At 41.7% G+C, this 19,484-nt stretch overlaps 1 protein-coding gene across 1 annotated transcript in view; it reads left to right on the forward strand.

Moving 5' to 3' along the window:
- Nucleotides 1-5,566: 5,566 nt before the first annotated feature.
- Nucleotides 5,567-19,484, forward strand: part of LOC122941208 — a 57,617-nt gene continuing 43,699 nt past the window's right edge. The window contains exons 1-2 of the mRNA XM_044298272.1: nucleotides 5,567-5,984; nucleotides 16,129-16,856. Of these exons, the coding sequence (XP_044154207.1) occupies nucleotides 5,936-5,984; nucleotides 16,129-16,856 (777 nt within the window). The 5' untranslated portion in view covers nucleotides 5,567-5,935. The remainder of the gene's footprint in view (nucleotides 5,985-16,128; nucleotides 16,857-19,484) is intronic.

Here is a 19,484-nt window from a genome sequence, read left to right on the forward strand (position 1 = left end):
GTCCCCTACCTGTGTAGCTGGTACTGAAGCAGGGGATACTTCAGTCGGGTCTTCCCAGTAAACCTCCACAATATCCTCCCAGCTGAAGGGCTCTGGACCTGGGTCTGACACTCTGCTCTCTCGCTGAGCCCTCTCAATGGAGTGGAAGAGATCTCTGTAGTCCTGCTCCAGTTCCCACTCCAGGGTTGCTAGGTGAGCCAGGTCTTTCTCTACCTCGTGGGGGTCATCCCAATCCTGCCTAGCCTCCCTCTCTTAAAAGATGTTCTGAAGTCAGGACTGTGCAGGGCTCCTGAAGTCAGGCTCTGCAAAGGACTCCCATAACAAGCCAGGACCATAAAACTCCTCTCCCTCTGGCTTGTCATGCTCAGATGTCCAGGGTATATACTGTGCCATATACCACCAGAGCGCCAGGTAGGGCTCCTCCAAACATAGCTCCTGCCATACCCGGTGCTCTAGTTCCTTCACCCATTCCTCCAGGGGCTGCTCTCCCAGGAAGGGCATGCGCAGGGTCACTTGCTTCTGTAATCGCTGCTCTACACTGGGGAGACTCTCACCTCACTGGTATTGTACATTACCCAGGGCCTGGCACCAGATGTCTTTCCTTAATGCATCCCGGCCATCCAGGTCTTCCTCATCGTAGTGGAACGCTATTTGAAGACTAGCCGATTCCATCCTGCTGTAGCCAGGGGCACTGTACGGATACTAGCGTTGCCCTCAATATACTCCACGAACGGTGTCTCCAAGCTGCTTCTCCTCACACTAGGACGCCATCCCACTGCTTGCCACCAAATGTAACGGATCTCCTAGCACCCTGACCGGGTACCTCCGTCGATAGATGCTCCTAGTGCTTCCCGAGGACTCCAAGCACTCCACTTGACACCATACGCACTGCAGACCCCACGAACCGCCGCAGCAGCAGTGGGATCTGCAGTGCGTACGGTGTCAAGTGGAGTGCTTGGAGTCCTCGGAAAGCACTAGGAGCATCTATCAACGGAGGTACCCGGTCGGGGTGCCAGGAGATCCGTTACAGACATGTTTTCCGGAAGCATTTATATAAAGCTAACTGTATGTATGTGTGTGTGTGTATGTATGTCCGCTAAAGGAATCCGCACCGTAGCATTTACAATCACGAAATTTGGCACACAGGTACATCTGGTGTCCGGGAAGGTTTTAGACTGGGTCTCTAGCACATACTGTTCCTGAGATATTCCCCAAAAATATGGCACATCACATGACCTACATTAGCCAATAGAAGCCTGCAGGTCTTTCTCTTCATATCCCAACTGCCATACACACGGTCACATGTCCCTTATAAGCCAATAGAAGCTCGCAGATCCTTAGTCTCCACATACACACAGTTTTACACCAGGTTTCCATAACAACCCAGCCATTTTTCTTCACTGCTGTAGGTCAGCTTAAAGGGGCAGGGCGCTGTGGATGACACTGTTAAGGGAGCGGAGTGCAGAGGAGGTCACAGTTCAGGGGGCAGGCCACCCTCAAAAAACATACTTAAAAACCCCGCCCCCAAGTTTTGGGGGTGGGGTTTTACCAGGCCACGCCCACTCCACATCCGACAGGGATTGAAAAAAATGAAGGTAAAAATAAATTTCTGTCAGCTGCAGGGGTGGTACGGACGGGGACTTTCTCCCTGCAGCTCACGCTCAGACAGCACAGTGCTGACTGTAACCTATGGTCAGTGTTAAGGGGCGGGTGCTGTAGAGGTCACTGTTAAGGGGATGGGCTGTTGTAAAGGGCAAAGTTAAGGGGGTGGGCTGCTGTGGAGGTCCCATTTTAAGGAGACAGGTGTGGGGGGGGGGGGGGTCAGTGTTAAGAGGTGGGGGGCTGTGGATGTCACTGTTATAGTTGATACTGTCGATATCTTTTACCAGCACACACAAACATTAAATGAAATAGATTATATATACCCGTGCGAAGCTAGGACCTTCAGCTAGTATATATATATATATATATATATATATATATATACATATCAGTCTGCTCCACCTCTGTAGCATGCAGCCTGTAGCTTACTTTGCATTTTCATGGTGACGGGTTCTCTTTGACCCTATTATTATAATAACTAGTGGCTGAAAATATGTTTAGTGTAATGGAATAGATTACAGAACTGTCAATACACAGAAGTTATTTTTGGTCCAATTAGATTAATTTCACTGCTTTCAATTCATCTATTTAGTTTCTCTACTGCACCCACTGAATGGTATCCTAAACCATGGTTGATGGCATCTAAAATGTATGCTGTACGCAGGCTATGGTGCCATTTGGCTTGATTGGCTGAAAGGCACCACGTGACCACATTCAAAGCACTTTTGTGTCAAAGGAGTCATTGACGCAGTCACTTGTTAACTCTGCCAACAAGGCTTAGGGGCAATGTTACTTTCATGGAGCACATTTTAAGCAGGTGCGGGCCCTGAAGGAGTGTTCGTATAACAGCTGAGCTAATGCTAATGCAAAAGCTCCTGTCGAGCATTTAATAAGTTATTGTCCCAGAATCATAACTTATCACCTATCCACAGGATAGATGAGAAGTGTTTGATTCCTGGGGTCCGACCAAAAAGACCCCTATCCAGGATTTTAACTATGATTCACTGAGTCCTATAGCAAAATAAAATGGGGCCCCTACCACCTAGTGTAAGTAAATGAAAACAGCAACACACATTGCAATAATTAAAAATGTGTAAAATAGCGCAATTTATCACAAAACCCACATAATTTCAAAAAGCCGCCATATTGTTATTCTCCACAAAAAGGTACAATTTTCTTGCACCTGACTGGTTCCCCTTAACCTCTGGCCCCTATAGCAAGTGCTATGGCTATAGTAATGCCTATGCCCCATCCATTACAAGAACAGTGTCCCCTATTTGAATGGAGCTGTTGTTGCACATATGCACAGCCATAATACCATTGTGTTCCAGTGGTACACTTATCACTAGTGTTGAGCGAAGCGAAACATTCAAGCAGAAATCGGTTCAAAGTTTAGGAAAGCGATTTGCAATGAATCACAAAGCGATTACATGAAAGGGGGAAGTTCGAAAAACACGACATCACCCATAATGCCGTGCGCCCAGCCAATCCGCAGATAGCTATCCCCTGTGATGTCACAGCCCTACAAAACCCTCATCCCTTGCGGTCTCCTCCATTGTCCTGTGAGCTGAGCATAGGGGGAGACGTGGCAAGTGCTCATGCGCTATGGACAGTGTTGCTGATTACTAGAAGAATATTGGAGAGGGAGAGTGCAGGGAGACTAATTCTGCGTCAGTTTTATTTACTTATCCTACATCAGCCATAAATGTAATTCAATACTAATAAGATGGAAGCCTTTATTATTCCAGTGCCAGCATGCCAACCAATACCATCCAGTCTGCACCTCTTAGGGGGACAGGACCATCCTCATCATTTGCTGGTCTTACTTCTAACAAATCATCCTTCAAGGTCTCCATGTCCTATAAAAGTCAGCAAGGTGCAGAGAGAGGAGGAGCTGGATGTTCCTGATGACGTATTCTCATTGATATTAGATGATGTGGAAAAGGAGGAAAAGCAGATGGCAGAAGAAGGGGTCCTACATGTAGGGCAGGACAGCGCTGGGGTTGGAGAAGTGGGTAGGACGATTAATATTCAGTTTTTACTGTCAAATAAAATCACGGACAATAATGCGCTAAAACAATAGATGCAAATATAATAATATATGGACTAAGCCCTCACCCTAATAATAAAATCTGAGACTCATTGTTTTAGTGCATTATTTTCTGTGACTTTATAAATGTAGCCATGCACATCCGCATATTTACTATCATATTGTGCAGGATGTTTTGTATCTTCTTTTCCTTGATTTTACTGTCAAATAACCTGCAGGCAAGAACAGCAATAATATGCATATTGTCTTCACACCTACCCAACCAAACTCCATACTAGCAACAGCCCTTGTTTAAAGGTGCCCTGCGGCCATTAAAGGGGTATATCGCTAGTATATGCCTCCATTGTCCTATAGGTGTAGTCTTATTCTCTCCTCTTATCGCCTCTTCCCACAATCGACTCCAAGATTTCTCCTGTGCATCCCCCAAACTCTGGAACTCGCTACCCCAACACATCAGACTCTAACCTACAGTGGAATCCTTCTAAAGAGACCTGAAAACCCACCTCTTCAGACAAGCCTCCAACCAGTGACCCTGTTGCCTCTATACCGCCATGACCAACTTTACCCGCACCTACTGTGTCCTTCTCCCATTCCATGTAGATTGTAAGCCTTCACGGGCAGGGCCCTCTCTCCTTCTGTACCAGTTTGTAACTTGTCTTGTTTATGATTAGTGCAATTATCTGTATTATGTATGTATGTATACCTCTTCTCTGTACAACGCTATGGAATAAATGGCGCTTTAATATTAAATATTAATAGGTGCAGGTCCCGCAAGGTGGTGGCTGGAGGACTTCGGTCTGGCCACCACCAAGCCGGTTCCCTATAGAAGTGAATGGGAGCATACCACGCATGCACGGTCCCCGCTCCCATTAGTTTCTATGGGGCCGACGGAAATAGCCAAGCCAGCGTTCGGCTATTTTCCCCGGACACATAGAAAATTAATAGAGGGTGGCTGCGCATGCGCAGTGCGCCCTCCTTCACTTGCGGGGCTTCGTTCTCGATATAGGTGCGGGTCCCAGCAGTGGGACCCGCACCTATAAGACAATGGGGCATATCCTAACGATATTGTCCACGAAGAGACAACCCCTTTAACAATGAAGAATAACTATACAGGTGCAGTCTTCATTATTAAATGAAAGGCAGCTGCGTGCTAATTTGCTGCGCGGTTCTTCACTGCAGCTTGCCGCACCCTGCCCGCAGCACAGCCGCTCAGTGGGGTCGTACCCTAAGGCAGAGCGGCCTGGGTATACCTGATGTATAGCTATATATTAATTTAATAATTTGTGATGAATTCATTTGGAACAAATCTAATTTCTTAGCTAACTTGGCTAATTTTTCAAAACTTCGCTCATCTCTACTCATCTCACCTTTCCTGTGAAGAATATAAATGGCCATTAATGTTTGACATATTTTCCAGAATTTCGGCGGTGTAAAATTGATCTGCAGTGCCAGTTAGGAATAGATTTAATGTAAGTGAATTTTTATTGCATTTGTATTGTTTTGTATCAGTTTCGGAAAAATTATCAAAGCTGTTGAGGTTGTGTGAGGTAAAGCAGAAAATAACATTAAAAACCATGTAATGTCAAATCATAAAATGTCAGCACTAAAACGCTGCTTCCCTCTGTCAAAAAGCAAACAATCTTGCCGGTATCATACACATAGAAGACAGTAAAATAATATTTACTCATGAGCTAATAGTTGGAATCTTTGTTTGCAATAGATTTTACCCTTCATTGCTCCCGTTACTTCAGTCTTTTTTTTTTTTTTTTTTTTTTTTACTATTATTCTATTATGCTGGATGCAGAGTGTGTTCTAAGGTTGTGTAATATCTCAGGCATTTTCAGGGGTTCTCTCCTCGCAGAGGTAGTTTCAAGCCATCTAGTCATCTTGGCTTATCGACCAAGGGAGATACATTCCTAAGGGCTGCTCCCTTTTTTTTCAGTCACTCCTGGCCGGGAGCCACCTACAGTTCAGAACAGCCTCTGAAAGAGCCAGCACTGATTGAGCTTTTAGCTCAGTTTCCTCTGTGGCAGAGACAAGAATCCAGTCTCCAGTTCCTCTTCCAGCTGGAAAGCTGGCTCTCCTTAGATAACTGGCTGTACATATTGCAAACGGGGACCTCGGCGATGCGGACAATCATGGATACTGACCGAGAAGCTCATTACTTTCTAGCTTTCGATTAAGCAAAAGAGGATTCCGCAGCCTAAGTTCCAAGTCCCTGTTTTCTGGAGAGAGACACAAGTGCACGGCAAGCTGCAGCAATCTGCTTGTCAGAGGGGGACAATGTTTAACTGGCACAAAACCTTTTCTATCTTGCCGCATTGGAAGAGAGGTAGGATTTATACTGATATTGCACGCTTTTTAACATCTATACAGAATTTCTGGATTATTAACTTTAAGAAATACGAGTTTAGGCAGAGGCATAGCTAGTATCGGTGTCCATGGCTAGGATACAGTGCTATTAATATGACTTAAGTAGAAAGGATCGGAACTCGACTATCGTCCGCACGAGAAAAGTGCGAACTCCAAATCAATAGCAAAGGACCACGGCTTCTTCAATTCATATGCTTAGCATTTATTCCATAAATCTTTACAGTCTTTACCAAATAAATATTAATGGAATAAATGCTAAGCATATGAATTGAAGAAGCCGTGGTCCGCTGAGATTGCTTTGCTATTAATATGACTATCATAGTAGGAAAAAGCAGTGCGCACAATATCTAGGACCGCAGGAATCACGGGCTATCATTTTGGCCAATAGGGTGTATACCCTATACACATCGTGGGCACCACAGAATGAAGCTTGCACCTCCATAACCACCTGTTACCAAGGGGAAAGCTGAGGTGGAATGGTACATTACATGGCACCACCTTAACTTTATATTTTAATAGGGTGTTTTACTAGTGGTCAGACAGCCACTTTAAAAATGGCATGAGACCTGACCCTAAGCAAAGTGACTCCCCCATCAGACCATTAGAGAGTCCAAAATGTAAAGCGCATATCTTAAAAAAAATTGGTTTGGTATCATCATGATAAAAACTATAGTAAATGTCATATACAGTTCTGTATCCTGTATTATGTATGTATACCTCTTCTCATATGTACAGCGCTATGGAATGTATGGCGCTTTAATAATAAATAATAATAATAATAATTCATGGTAATGATAATATGAAGAAAGTCTCAATGGTTTTATTGCTTGCCAATGAACTGGTAGTTAAAGAATGAGAACACTGCAATAAAATTGCTACAGATTTATTAGGATTTATTAACTATAATTTTTAAGCTATGACCCGTCTCATCCTAATCATGAATGAGCAGAAACAAGGGCAAGGCTTTTGAAATTTTGCATTTTTTGACATAATGGAGAATGTGTGTATGTAATATGTGATTGGCCATTGATCTATTCCACATCTATGAACCTGTATGATGTTCCATTATCTAGTAGCTGCTGTAGCTATATCTGCGTCCCAATAATACAGCCTCTAATTGATCCACTGCCAGCAGCTATACTACAGTGACGGCGGCTATGCCATACCTTTAATCTGGTAAAATACTATTTGACTATATGCAATGAAGATGATAAAGCACGTGTCCATCGCGAAACCTTTTTTTTACACTGTATACGGTATTAAAATGAATCTATATAAATGTTTAGTAACTTTTTAATATATTTTAGGACTTTTCTGCTAGTGCTCCTGGGCTATAACCTGTATAAATAATATAGTACATTCACAATTTCTGCTGATTGTCATTGGAAACAATAAGCAAGCAGTTCTAAAGTCGTTGTGATTTTACAGTGTATCATCTATTGTCTTGTATGGGGTAAAGATAAAGAGGCTTTTACTCCAGGAGGAGTGCCATATCTGATGGGCATTGCAGCTCCTTTCCATCCAGGTGACTGAAGCGGGGGTACAGCCTTTGAACAGATGAGGCACTTTTCTCTATTCCTGTCCGCATCTGTATGCCATTCCTAGGCCCCACAAAAAAAGATGGAACATGTCCTATTCTTGTTCGTTTTGCTGACAAGAATGGGACATTTCTACAAGAGGTGGGAAAAAAATGGCGGCATGCACATGGCCAGTATCCATGTTTTGAAGACCACAAAACACATAGTGTGCATGGTCCTTAAAAGAATATGTCTTTGAACATTGCCACTCTATGGTGGAGAATACCTATGGCATCCGTTTAACACATATGTCATGCATGGGACAAAATTGTGGCGTGAACGCATTCAATGCAGTAGAGCCCCTTTATGTAGCTCTCCCTATTCATTATTGTAAAATATGTTAATAATTCAATGGAAATCAATTAAATAAACACAGGCAGGCAGGTTTATATAGCAGTGATTGTATGATTTTAGTAGTGAGCTTGATCAAAGGGATTGTGGAAACGGCAAGGTGCCATTGTTCAAGTGATGTACATCCTGCGCCCCTATAGCATCTGTCTAAACAGGACTGGAAACTCTGTGATGACAGTGACTCACTCCCTGCCCAAACGCCACAGTCCCATAAATGATCTTATCTTTGCTGGATCATAAGCCATGAATTCTAAAAACAACCTTTTGTCTGAAGCCACAAATTAGGAAAATAATCAGATGAAATCCTTTCAACTGTCTGAAATCACGTTACAGATCAGAGCCCTCTGCATGGGATGTTTTTCCCCAAACACGGCTCTTCATGCTGCCTCTTTCCTTTCAAATTCTAAACACTGTTGACAGGTTATCCTTTAATCTTCTTTAGTCCAGTCTTAACATGCTCATACTGTCTTATCAGGCTTGACACTTTAAGATGTGCATGAGGTCTTCTAATAAATTCCACACAGGATGATCTATAGAGGACACGGGTAAAGGTGAGACATTGTATCAATACAATAGGTAATGATGTGTAGTGGCAATCATCGAACCCGACGCTAACGCAGCAGAGACACACTGCCACATCAACACAGCCAAGTGCCCATTCCATGTAATTGTGAGGTTGCTTGAATGTCGTATCCTCAAGCACTGACCTAAAACTCAAAGAGAACAAGGGATTTATTGGCTAAATACACTGACACTTGTCTCAGATCCGCTGTAAATCCCATTATTGGAACCTTGTAGCACCTTCATCTTCTTTTGGCCTCAGTCTGTCTGGTATATGTCAGTATACTATGTTTTTGTGCTGTATGGAATTGCTCCGCTATGCCATACAGAATCATCCAGTAAAAAAGAGTTTAGTGTGTGGTATACATGTTTTAACATGGGAGCTTATGGGTGACGAATGCTAAAATTGAAGTTGGGCAGTGCTCCAAAATATACCTTTTATGGACACTGTAAATGCAATGTGAATACAGCATGAGCATGACTTGAAATTTGCATATAAGTAATAGAAATGGAACTGCACACCTTAAACTTAAAAGGGTGCTGAAGAGGAAAGAATACAATTCTGCTGCCAATGGGGGAGTGTTAAGAAAAGGGAACAATGCTGCTTCCAGTGGGGAAGGCTTGGAAAGGGAGACTATGTGGCAACCACTGGTGCTGCACTGTATTATTTGTTTGGTGCTGCTGCAAAAGAATGTTGTGTTGCGCTTTGGCATTTCTTTGACTCTTCTGGGGAAGACCTTTGTGCTCCTCTGTTGTAATTTTTGGCACCTCTGGGGAGGTTTTTTTTGTGCAGCACTGTGCTGTTTGGTGTTTCCAGGTAGTTATTTTGTGCTACATTTGCTTGGTGTTTTTAGGGTGCTGCACTGTGGTATATGGTCCTGCTAAGGGTTAATATTCACAGTGGCATATGTTGGTCACAGCTGTGAGGCTAACATGGGCGCTTCCTGGTAGTTTGATGGTGGGTTTCCGGTATTACCATGGCTGATGAGGAGGAAAACATTTGAGAATCCCTGCAGAGATTAATGTTTTAGTGAATGTGGAAATTTATGAACAGGGAGGCTGCAGGCAGGGAAAGAAAAACTATTCATATATTTTCATTTATGAATTACGGTAGGTGCACACTAATGTTTAGGATTATTCATCCTGAGTAATAGTCAGTTAAGTAGATAAGGATGATGTGATTTATGGTACCTGTGTATATTGTGAAAGAATAGTAAACAATGTTGTATTTTACCTCTTCTCTCTCACACTCCCTGCTTGTCCTGCCTTTCTACTCCTGATCCTTTCTTCTTTCTTTCATCACCTCGTCTTTCTCCTACTGACAGGAATTCTACTACCATTTGCTTAAGAGTAAAATTCCCCAAAAATGCATTAGACATCGTGGACAGGGTCTGGCTGCATGGCTTCTGTTCCAGGAAGATTTTGCAAACAGAATGTTGCCCAATTTGTCAACAATTAAAGGGGTTATTCAGAAATTTGATATTGATGACCTATCTTCAGGATAGGTCATCAATATCAGACTGTCAGTGATCCAACTTCTGGCACCCCGGTGGATCACCTACAGTATTGGAAGAAGCTCTATGAGGTCTTTCTAGGACAGCATTGTCACCTTACACATGGCCTAGGCAAAGCTAATTCCCATTCAAATGAAAGAGGCTCAGCTGCAATACCAAGCGCAGTCGCTATACAAGTTTGTGAAGAGAGAGTAGTGCTCACCGGAGCTTCCCTCGATCTGATATTGATGACCTACCTATCCTTGAGATAGGTCATCGATATCAAATTCCCAGATAACCCCTTTAAGGATGTTTAGATCTGGCTCTTTTACTATTTTACTTCCTACAATTTGTCAGGTATTACTATAATAGCGGTTGAAGTCCTGGCTATAACCTGATTTAAATTTATTCACTAATCCTCGAACATTTTTGCCAAAGAACTGTTCGGGCTTTGAGAAAAGGAACTATTCAGCCCAAGCAGACCTCAGGCATTAGGGTGAGATGGTGGGCTACTGTAAGCTTTCATATCTAAAGTTCTGTAGGAGCTAGAGATATTGGGGGTGATTTATCAAACTTATGTAAAGGAAAACTGGCTTAGTTGCCCATAACAACCAATCAAATCCTACCTTTCATTTTCCAAAGGAACTCTGAAAAATGAAAAGTGGAATTTTATTGGTTGCTATTGGCATCTAAACCAGTTTTCCTTTACACCAGTTTTGATCTGCCCCATTGTGTTGTTTGAAAGCTAGCAATCTGAGCTTTAAAACAAGACAGAGATTGCAGCATTAGCTACTCTATATCTTTAGAAATCAGGTTGGGAATAATAGCAACTGCATTAGATTTTTAGCTTTTAAACAAGACCAGGCCCACATCTCTAGCTCATAAAGAGTCTGAGATATGAAGGATTAAAGCAGCTAGCTATGATACTCAGCCAGCCTTGGAATGCAGTCACACGAAAACCGATAATTTTGTAAAAACAAGGTTTTTTTTATTATGCAAGTAGTATAATATTTTTTTCAAAAACTACATAAATTGCAGCCACCCTGAAATGAACGGAGCAGCCGCTCCATTCATTTCTATGGGAATTCAAGAGATGGGTGAACTCTGTAGTCGGCTATCTCTGGAACTTCCATAGAAATGAATGGAGCAGCCACACACAGGTGCGAATGGGACTCTGTTCATTTCAGGGGTCTGCTAGAGGTGAGTGACCCCATTCTCCTGATCAGGGGGGTCCCAGCAGTAGGACCCCCATCAATCTAATACTTATAACTTAATCTAATCGGAATACCCCGTTTCAGGCTAAAATTAGTTATGTCACATAAATTTGTGTGCCAACTATATTTACTTCAGACATAAAATCAAAATCTACAATAAAAAAGTGAGAGTTTGGGAGGGTTTTTCCTATATTAATGTTACTGCTGGGGTGTTGGAGTTAATGAACATCTTTATAATCAGAGAATGGAGGATGCCCAGCTGTACACACCAAGACAGGATGAATTGTATGAAGTGGTGGCTACAAAAACAACAGAGTGTGAAGAGTTAAATGCTAATTCAATAGACTCCAGTATTACACCATACACGTAACTGCAACAGGCATAGTGTGGTGGCACCCAAGTACAGCTGCCCTGTTTACTAGGAAGGATATGGGAACATTTCCAGTCAAAACTAAATTGTTTCAGCTTTTGGCTGGAGAGTAAGTTTAAGTTACCTCTAAAGATAATATATTACATTATTTAGAATCCAATATTACACTGTGCATGTTTTATATGTATATATGAATGCATTGCTTGATTATTTTTTTGATCATAGCCCATTCATTCTAAAGCATCTGCATGGATGCACTAAGGTTAAATACATAATTGGTATACGATTATCATGAATACTTGATATCAGTGCACAGAAGAAACAAAAATAACAGATCCAGTATTGCTTAAGTCTTGGCGTGAACGTGCTGCCATATAATAACCTGCTTGAGGTAATGGGCTGTGGTTTTGTACTTGCTATCTTACTGGCTTCTTACCCCATCATTGTTGTAGCTGGATAAACAGGACGCACAAATTTTGGAAATGTAAATGATACACTGTACAGAATAACATAATTGTGTACTGTAGTAGATGGACTATAAAAATGGAATTTTTTTCCAGGGGATAGAAGAACAATGCTTACTTTATTCATCTGAGCCAAAGATGTTCCTGTTCATTATTGAACTTCCTTTTATTCACTTAACTCACATGGAATCCACTCAATCAATTACTTATTATAAAGTCTGTAATTATATTGCCACAAGAAGGGGCACGTGTAGCTTTCAATGTTACAATAGTACCTAAAAATTAATAATATAGATAATTGAGATGCATCTTCTAAATTACAGCCTTCTCTATAAAATAATCCCCAAAGTACCCTATGGCTACTTTCACACTAGCGTTTTGGCTTTCCGTTTGTGATATCCGATCAGGGCTCTCAGAAGCGGTCCAAAACGGATCAGTTTTGCCCTAATGCATTCTGAATGGAAAAGGATCTGCTCAGAATGCACCAGTTTGCCTCCGATCAGTCACCATTACGCTCTGGAGGCGGACACCAAAACGAAACGCTGCCTGCAGCGTTTTGCTGTCCGCCTGACGAAGCGGAGCAAAACAGATCCGTCCTGGCACAGAATGTAAGTAAATGGGGACGGATCCATTTTCTCTGACACAATCTGGCACAATAGAAAACGGATCCATCTCCCATTGACTTTCAATGGTGTTCATGGCTATAGAAGACATAATACAACTGGATCCATTCATGACGGATGCATGCGGTTGTATTATTGTAACGGAAACGTTTTTGCAGATCCATGACGGATCCGCAAAAACGCTAGTGTGAAAGTAGCCTAAGTCCGCTTGGGAGGAGTTGCCTTAGGCCTCATGCACATGACTGTAACTTTGGTCTGCGTCTAATACGCATTTATATAATTTGTACTGGTCCGCAAAAAGATTCGGATGTCATCCATGTGCTGTCTGCATTCATAAGGCCGCTCCACAAATGATAGAATATGTCCTATTCCTGTCAGTTTGGAGAATAGCCAGTTCTAGTAGTAAAATGCTGCTTGAATAAGGCCAGTATCCGTATTTTGCGGATCCGTGGATTGCATACCACAAAATGGACGCGTTCGTGTGCATGAGCCCTTAAGCAGTTTGTTATCATCACTAGTAGCAAGAACTATTACTGTGCGACTCTCATAAAGCTACTGATTCTACTACAAACCAATTCAATTACTGAGTTTTAATGACTTCCTGACAACATCCATACACATTACTAATTCAGTAGCAAACAAGGTCAGATGTTTGTGTGGCTTTTGAATATTACTTCTGAATTATTTCTTAAGATCAGCAGGTGTGTATTGTATTTACTCTGGATGTGAGAGGAAATTCAACATCTCAGTGCAAGGGAAGGAATGTCTGGCACATTTCATTTTCTTCAAGATGATTTATCACATTGTTTCCATGGGCTCTGGTAAAATTCCAAAGAAAAGGTGCTCATTGAACGATGTTGCTTAAGAAGTGTTTTTTTAGGCTTATTTTGTACAAAACTAAAAGAGAAAGAGCAGTATGTTATAAACAGTGACCCAGATTTATTAATCCCGAAGATGGCGTAAACTTAGATGGGCTTTCTAGATTTATTTATTTTATTCTACTATATTCTGCAGCGCTTTACAGACATTATCATCACACTGTCCCCAATGGGGCTACAATCTAAGTTCCCTATCAGTATGTCTTTGGAGTGTGGGAGGACACCGGAGTACCCGGAGGAAACCCACGGTGAGAACATACAAACTCCATGCAGATGTTGTCCTTGGTTGGATTCAAACCTAGGACCCCAGCACAGCAAGACACCAGTGCTAACCATTGAGTCCCCATTTCCCATAGATCTGCATTTATCACATGCGCTGAGGCTGGATGTTAAATCTGGTGCAGGTATAGACACCTTTCTCTGACTATTAGTTGGCTTAGTTTGAGACAGATTTTTACACCAGAATTGTGGCACATCCATTAATCTCCGACCCCCTTATCAAGCATCCTAGGAAAAAGTGTAGAAGCCCTAGATGCACCAATTTGCGTAGACACATTATTAAATCCGGGCCAATGGTTTTTTTTGGTTTGTTTTTTCATTGCAGCACGCTCTGGTGTTTTTATCCCTATTAACTACTGTGCACATTATGTATGCCATATGCATACACATGTCTTTCCATAGAAACTGTTTTAGGCATTGTTCCACATGACAGTTTTGGTATGGGATTTGAAAGAATTTTATTACCAAAATTGGCAGGATTGACTAGCCACATTCCCACAGTAGAAAACTCTGATCTCCACCATTTATCTGTTTGTTTGTTTTTGGCATAGAAAGACTATATAAATTAGCTCTACTCCTGTCATGACTGTAGATGGGGACAGACGAGGACAGTGACTGCCTGAACTAGAACCCTACCTACTTGCAGTGTAAACCATATATGGAAGAACCGCAACTGGACGACAGTCCCTACACTAGTATAAGTGCAGGACAAACAAGACAAACAGTACAAACAACACAAAAGCTGAGTTGTATGAAATGGGTCAGAACCAGATGGGCTACGCAGTACCAAAGCATGAGACAGAGAGTAGTCAGAAGACAAGCCAGGGTCAGAAACATAGAGTACCAATAACAATACAGGAACAGGGAAACAACGCTATTGAGCTAACAAAGACTATCACTGGAAATGGTCTAATGCAATTAGGGGGTTTTCCCAGTCCACGCATGCTGCGGGGAGAAAGCACAGCATACGCTCTGTAACTATGGACGTGGACGCGTCGCTGGGGGGGTGTGGCTCAGCAGCGCGTCTCTCCCTGCATGCGGGTGCCAGAGCTGAGGATCACGCTGCTGGAGCCCGGACAAGTATGTTTATTACAGCTCCAAAGGGAAGAAATCTACTTTGTACCATTCGAGCTAGAAACTCCTCCTGCTTATTGTCTCTTCCTTTTGGATGAGTCTCTGGTTATTCCTTGGAAGAGAGCTAATTTACATACTTTCTATTCGTGTTGCCTCAAGTAAGTCTCCATACACTAAAGGAACTGAAGGATTTCTTCAATGACTACCAGTACATACAGAAGAGAGAACACAAGGATACTCTAGCAACAAAATAAAGATCAATAAAGACAATTATATTATGGGCTTAAAATAAGATAAAATAAATAAACACATAATATAGAAAATACAAATAAACTGATGGTACAAGAAATAGCAAAAAGAAAAGAAACATTAAATATTATTACATTTTAATTGGAAAACATCAAATAATAAAGTCATATCTGGTAACCTCATAACCCCAAAGTTCAGTACTTTTATTACAAAAAAGTTCTTGTTTTTTATGTTTTCTTGTCCAGCAAAACGCAAAGGAGTGAATAAATAGTAATATGACTCAATTATAAAAATTATAATATTCATAATGTGGCAACTAAAATTAACTTTGGGTTCAGAAGGCCAAAAGTGGGGAGAGCCAGAAGGTGTTAATTGAAACTATGGGTACAATAAATTAAAAATAAATAAATAAATACACATATAGAGCTGTAGCATTGAAGTTGTGAACTATACCACAAAGACCCCTACTGAATTATGTGTGAATGTAGACAGCAATAAAAAGGTCTTCCAGTGTTGGTCTGATGCATTCAACAAAGTGCTAAGGTGGATTTAGACTGCCTGATTCTCTGGTAGATTATCAGGAACGACCATTCTTGCGACTGCTCATTCCCTACAATCTGCCCATCTAAATGTGCCGCCGATCACCCGATAGGGTGACCCTGTTGTTTCTAGGCTTCAGATAGTGCTGTCAAAACAACGATTCTGAATGGGGATTAGTGATCACAATAGCGATCCCTCATTGTTATACTGTGAAATCACTGAACGAGCAGCCGACTGTCTGGAAGGAACGCTTCCTTCCCGACAATCGGCTGTATCATTGTGCGGTGTAAACCCGTCTTTAGGGCGTTAAGCGATAAGTCCAATTAAATTGATTGAGAAGGAACAACAAAGAGAAGATCCACAAATAACCTTCCTTTATTGTTTAAGTGTATGTTCTTCAGTATTTGACAAGTTTTTTTGGTTTTCACAGGAAAGAAAAGTGCCTCACATGAAGGTGAAGTAGTGCTGACACACATGAAAAAGCTAATTAATGATTATGAAAATGACTCGATAAGTACTCACAGTATAAATGGAGATCGATTCGATCACACAGATGCGTGTTCTGATTGTCCGTCTGATGTTCTGGCTAAAGAAAGTAATATATGTGAACTGACAGTGTGTGACCCTCTGCAGCAATTCAAGCGGATATACAAGTTTGAGTCAGAGGATTCTGGGGTTGAAATACCAAGTGGAGCCAACTCACCTTCTACTCCTAAAGGTTCTGCAAAGAGTTTTGTGATGCACAGCAGGGATTCGTCCTGTGATTCTGGGGTGCTTAGTGCATCTTCATCACCCACTGTAGGCCACATGGAAATCAGCGCAGGCGCAACTGTACATGTGACCCATACCTTTATTTCAGATGTAGAACACGTGGACCACGGTAAAGAAAATTGTGATGACAATGAAAATAATGTAGAAGATTTTATTGACTGCCAAGAGGAAGAGCTAGATTTACCGCCATGTGGCGAGGAACATGAACCTTCAGCCATCACTTTGTTTAATACAGAGCTTTCTTCTACAATGGAGGAGGAAACCAAAGCCATGGATGACTTTTACAAAGACACTTTTGATGATATCCAGAATTTGCATCAGTTAAAAAGATGCCAAACAAGTGACAGCCTGGACGAATATATGGAAGAATGCTGCAGGCTTAGTGAGGTGAGGCCATTTCTTCAAATGTTTTGTGGATTTAGGGCCTATGGTAGTTTGTTTTAGTTATAAATGGCATGTTGTAACATTAAAGATAGTGAATTATCTTATCATTATGTTCACTCAGCCTACTCTTATTAAAACAGTTGTGGCGGCAGCAGGGAGCGCACGGCGTCATAGCAACCCATGACGCCGTGCGCTCCTGCACTCAGCAGGAATCCAGGCCGCGGTTCCACGGACCGCTCACGGCCGTGAACAACAGCCGTGTGCATTCGGCCTTTCTCAAATTACTTTGTGGATTGGAAGTGCCTACTGGTTGGGCTTCACCCATCATTTTATTACCTAAACCAAGACCATATGTCTCTCAGCCAGACTAAACAAAGCCAAGTAAACAGAGATGTCTACAGGCTGTGTGTTGTAGCTTAGCTCCATTCACTTTAATAGAGCTGAGCTGCTATACCAGATACAACCCATCGACAGATGTGGCACTGCTTATGGAAGAAAAATACCATGTTTTTTTAAATCCTGGACAGTCCATCTCAGTCATTGTTAACTTTTACTAGCAGTGTGCTCTACTTGTTTAAAAAAAATCATACTCACTTTCCATTAGTGGTCTTCTGGTCCCCATCTTGTAAACTTCTCGACAGATGGGGTCACGTGCACCACTGTAGCCAATTACTGGTCTCAGAGGTGATGTGTCCCTAAGCAACACATTATTGTTGGGTCACATGCTATTTGGAGACACAACACTGCTGAAGCCAGTCATAGGCTGCAGCTGTGCATTTGATACCATCTGTCTGGAGGTCCACAAGGCGAAGACCAGAAGCCTGCTGAAGGGAAATGGAACACAGTAGTGGAGAGCTAGCAAAATCTCAAAAAAGTTGGACAACCCCTTTAGACTCATACAGTTTAAATAGCTATTGGCCGAATACTTGTTCAGTTGACAACTATTCCTCCTGATACACCCATACACTGGTATGCTTCGCTATATGTGTAGATAGTCAGGATACCGCCATAAATATTAGGCCAGTCCTGCTGAAATCGACAGGTTCAGTCGACATCAATCTAAAGTGTATGGATAATTTTACAGCAGTATACAGAGCCCCTAGAGTTCTTTATAACAAAGCCATAGCCACCACATATAGGTACCCTCACACATAGTCTAAAGTTAATAAAAACTGGCAATTTCAACCAAAACAGTTGCTTATTGGGTGTAATTTAACAACAAACGACCATTTTAGCCGACCAATGACAACATTTTAGTCCAATATTTAGACAAAAGATCTTTCCTTATAAGAAAGATGGTTTGTGGACAAAAGATATTTCTTTGAAGGAAAGTTCCCAGAAAGATGTTTTGTCTGTCACTGGTTTCATTGAACAGGTATGGCCAATTTGAACAACTGTAGTGGCCAATATGGACTAAAATGTGTATGGCCAGATGATTGTTTGTTCAACCATTAGCTTACTTGTATTTAAAGTGTATGACTAGCTTATAGCACTTGTTGGTTTATTAACAAGATACTATATTCCCCCCTATAAATAATGATTCCATGGGAGAATACTGATGGCATGAAATTAAACGTAGAAAACTTTGTATGAAAGTTGTATGAAATTGGAGGAACATGTGAAATTGTGTAAAAATTGGAGGTACAGTCTGGGCCCATTGGTATTTCTATGGATTCTGTTTTACATGCATGTACAACATGGATAATCTTGTACATGAAGCTTTATAGATGTCTTACAAGCATAATTTTTGTTCATCTGAGGACCTTCATAGCCTTACAGGATAACCAATATGCCTCTTAGATGGACTGACCCTGGTCAATAAATGAATAACTATCAACAATATACAAGTCATTTGGTGCTCGTTTAAAGTGCCATTCACATAACTTTATGCAAAATAAAAGGGGGGAGAACAATACCTTACACAGGGGCAATGTGCTACTGACAAACCGGGTACCGCATGAAAGATTCAGCTCAATTTTGCTCTTTTGTTGAGTGATCATTAGAATTTTTACACGGGCCAGTTATCAGGAAAGAGCGTTTGTAGGATAACTAATTCCCAATAATTGGCCCGATCCTCAGCCCATGTAAAAGGCCTTAAGGTTATGATTTGGTGTAGTGGAGATACACCAAAAAAAGTTCAATGAAGATCTGTAATGCGATCAGTGATGCAAATATCCTGCAAATGCACCATAGGCTTGGTTCACATCACATCCTCTGCCACAACAGACTATCCTAACGGAGATGTAAATGAAGCCTTGACTGGTCTAGTTCTGATACATTGTCTGTCGATCGCACATTTGCAGTTAAAGGGGTTGGGTCATCTCATAAACTGATGGTATATTGCTCGGATATGGCATCAATTTCAGATAGCCCCCATAGTGATGTATGGAGAGCACAATGCGCAGCATGCTTTCTTCCACTATAGCGGCTCCATTCTAGAGAGAGGAGCAGGTTCTAGAGGTGGGACTTGTTGTAGAAATATTAATAGTAGAAATCTGCTCTCATCAGACTTTGTGTAAGGACAGGCAAATCTCTCAACCGCAGTCAGACACAGGTGTTTTCATGTTCAGTTCTGCTGAGCAACTCCCCTGCTCCCGCCCAGTCTGTACACTTTACTATTGGGCGTAACAA

This window comes from Bufo gargarizans, chromosome 6, assembly GCF_014858855.1.
Source record: "Bufo gargarizans isolate SCDJY-AF-19 chromosome 6, ASM1485885v1, whole genome shotgun sequence".
In the NCBI taxonomy this organism is placed as follows: domain Eukaryota; kingdom Metazoa; phylum Chordata; class Amphibia; order Anura; family Bufonidae; genus Bufo; species Bufo gargarizans.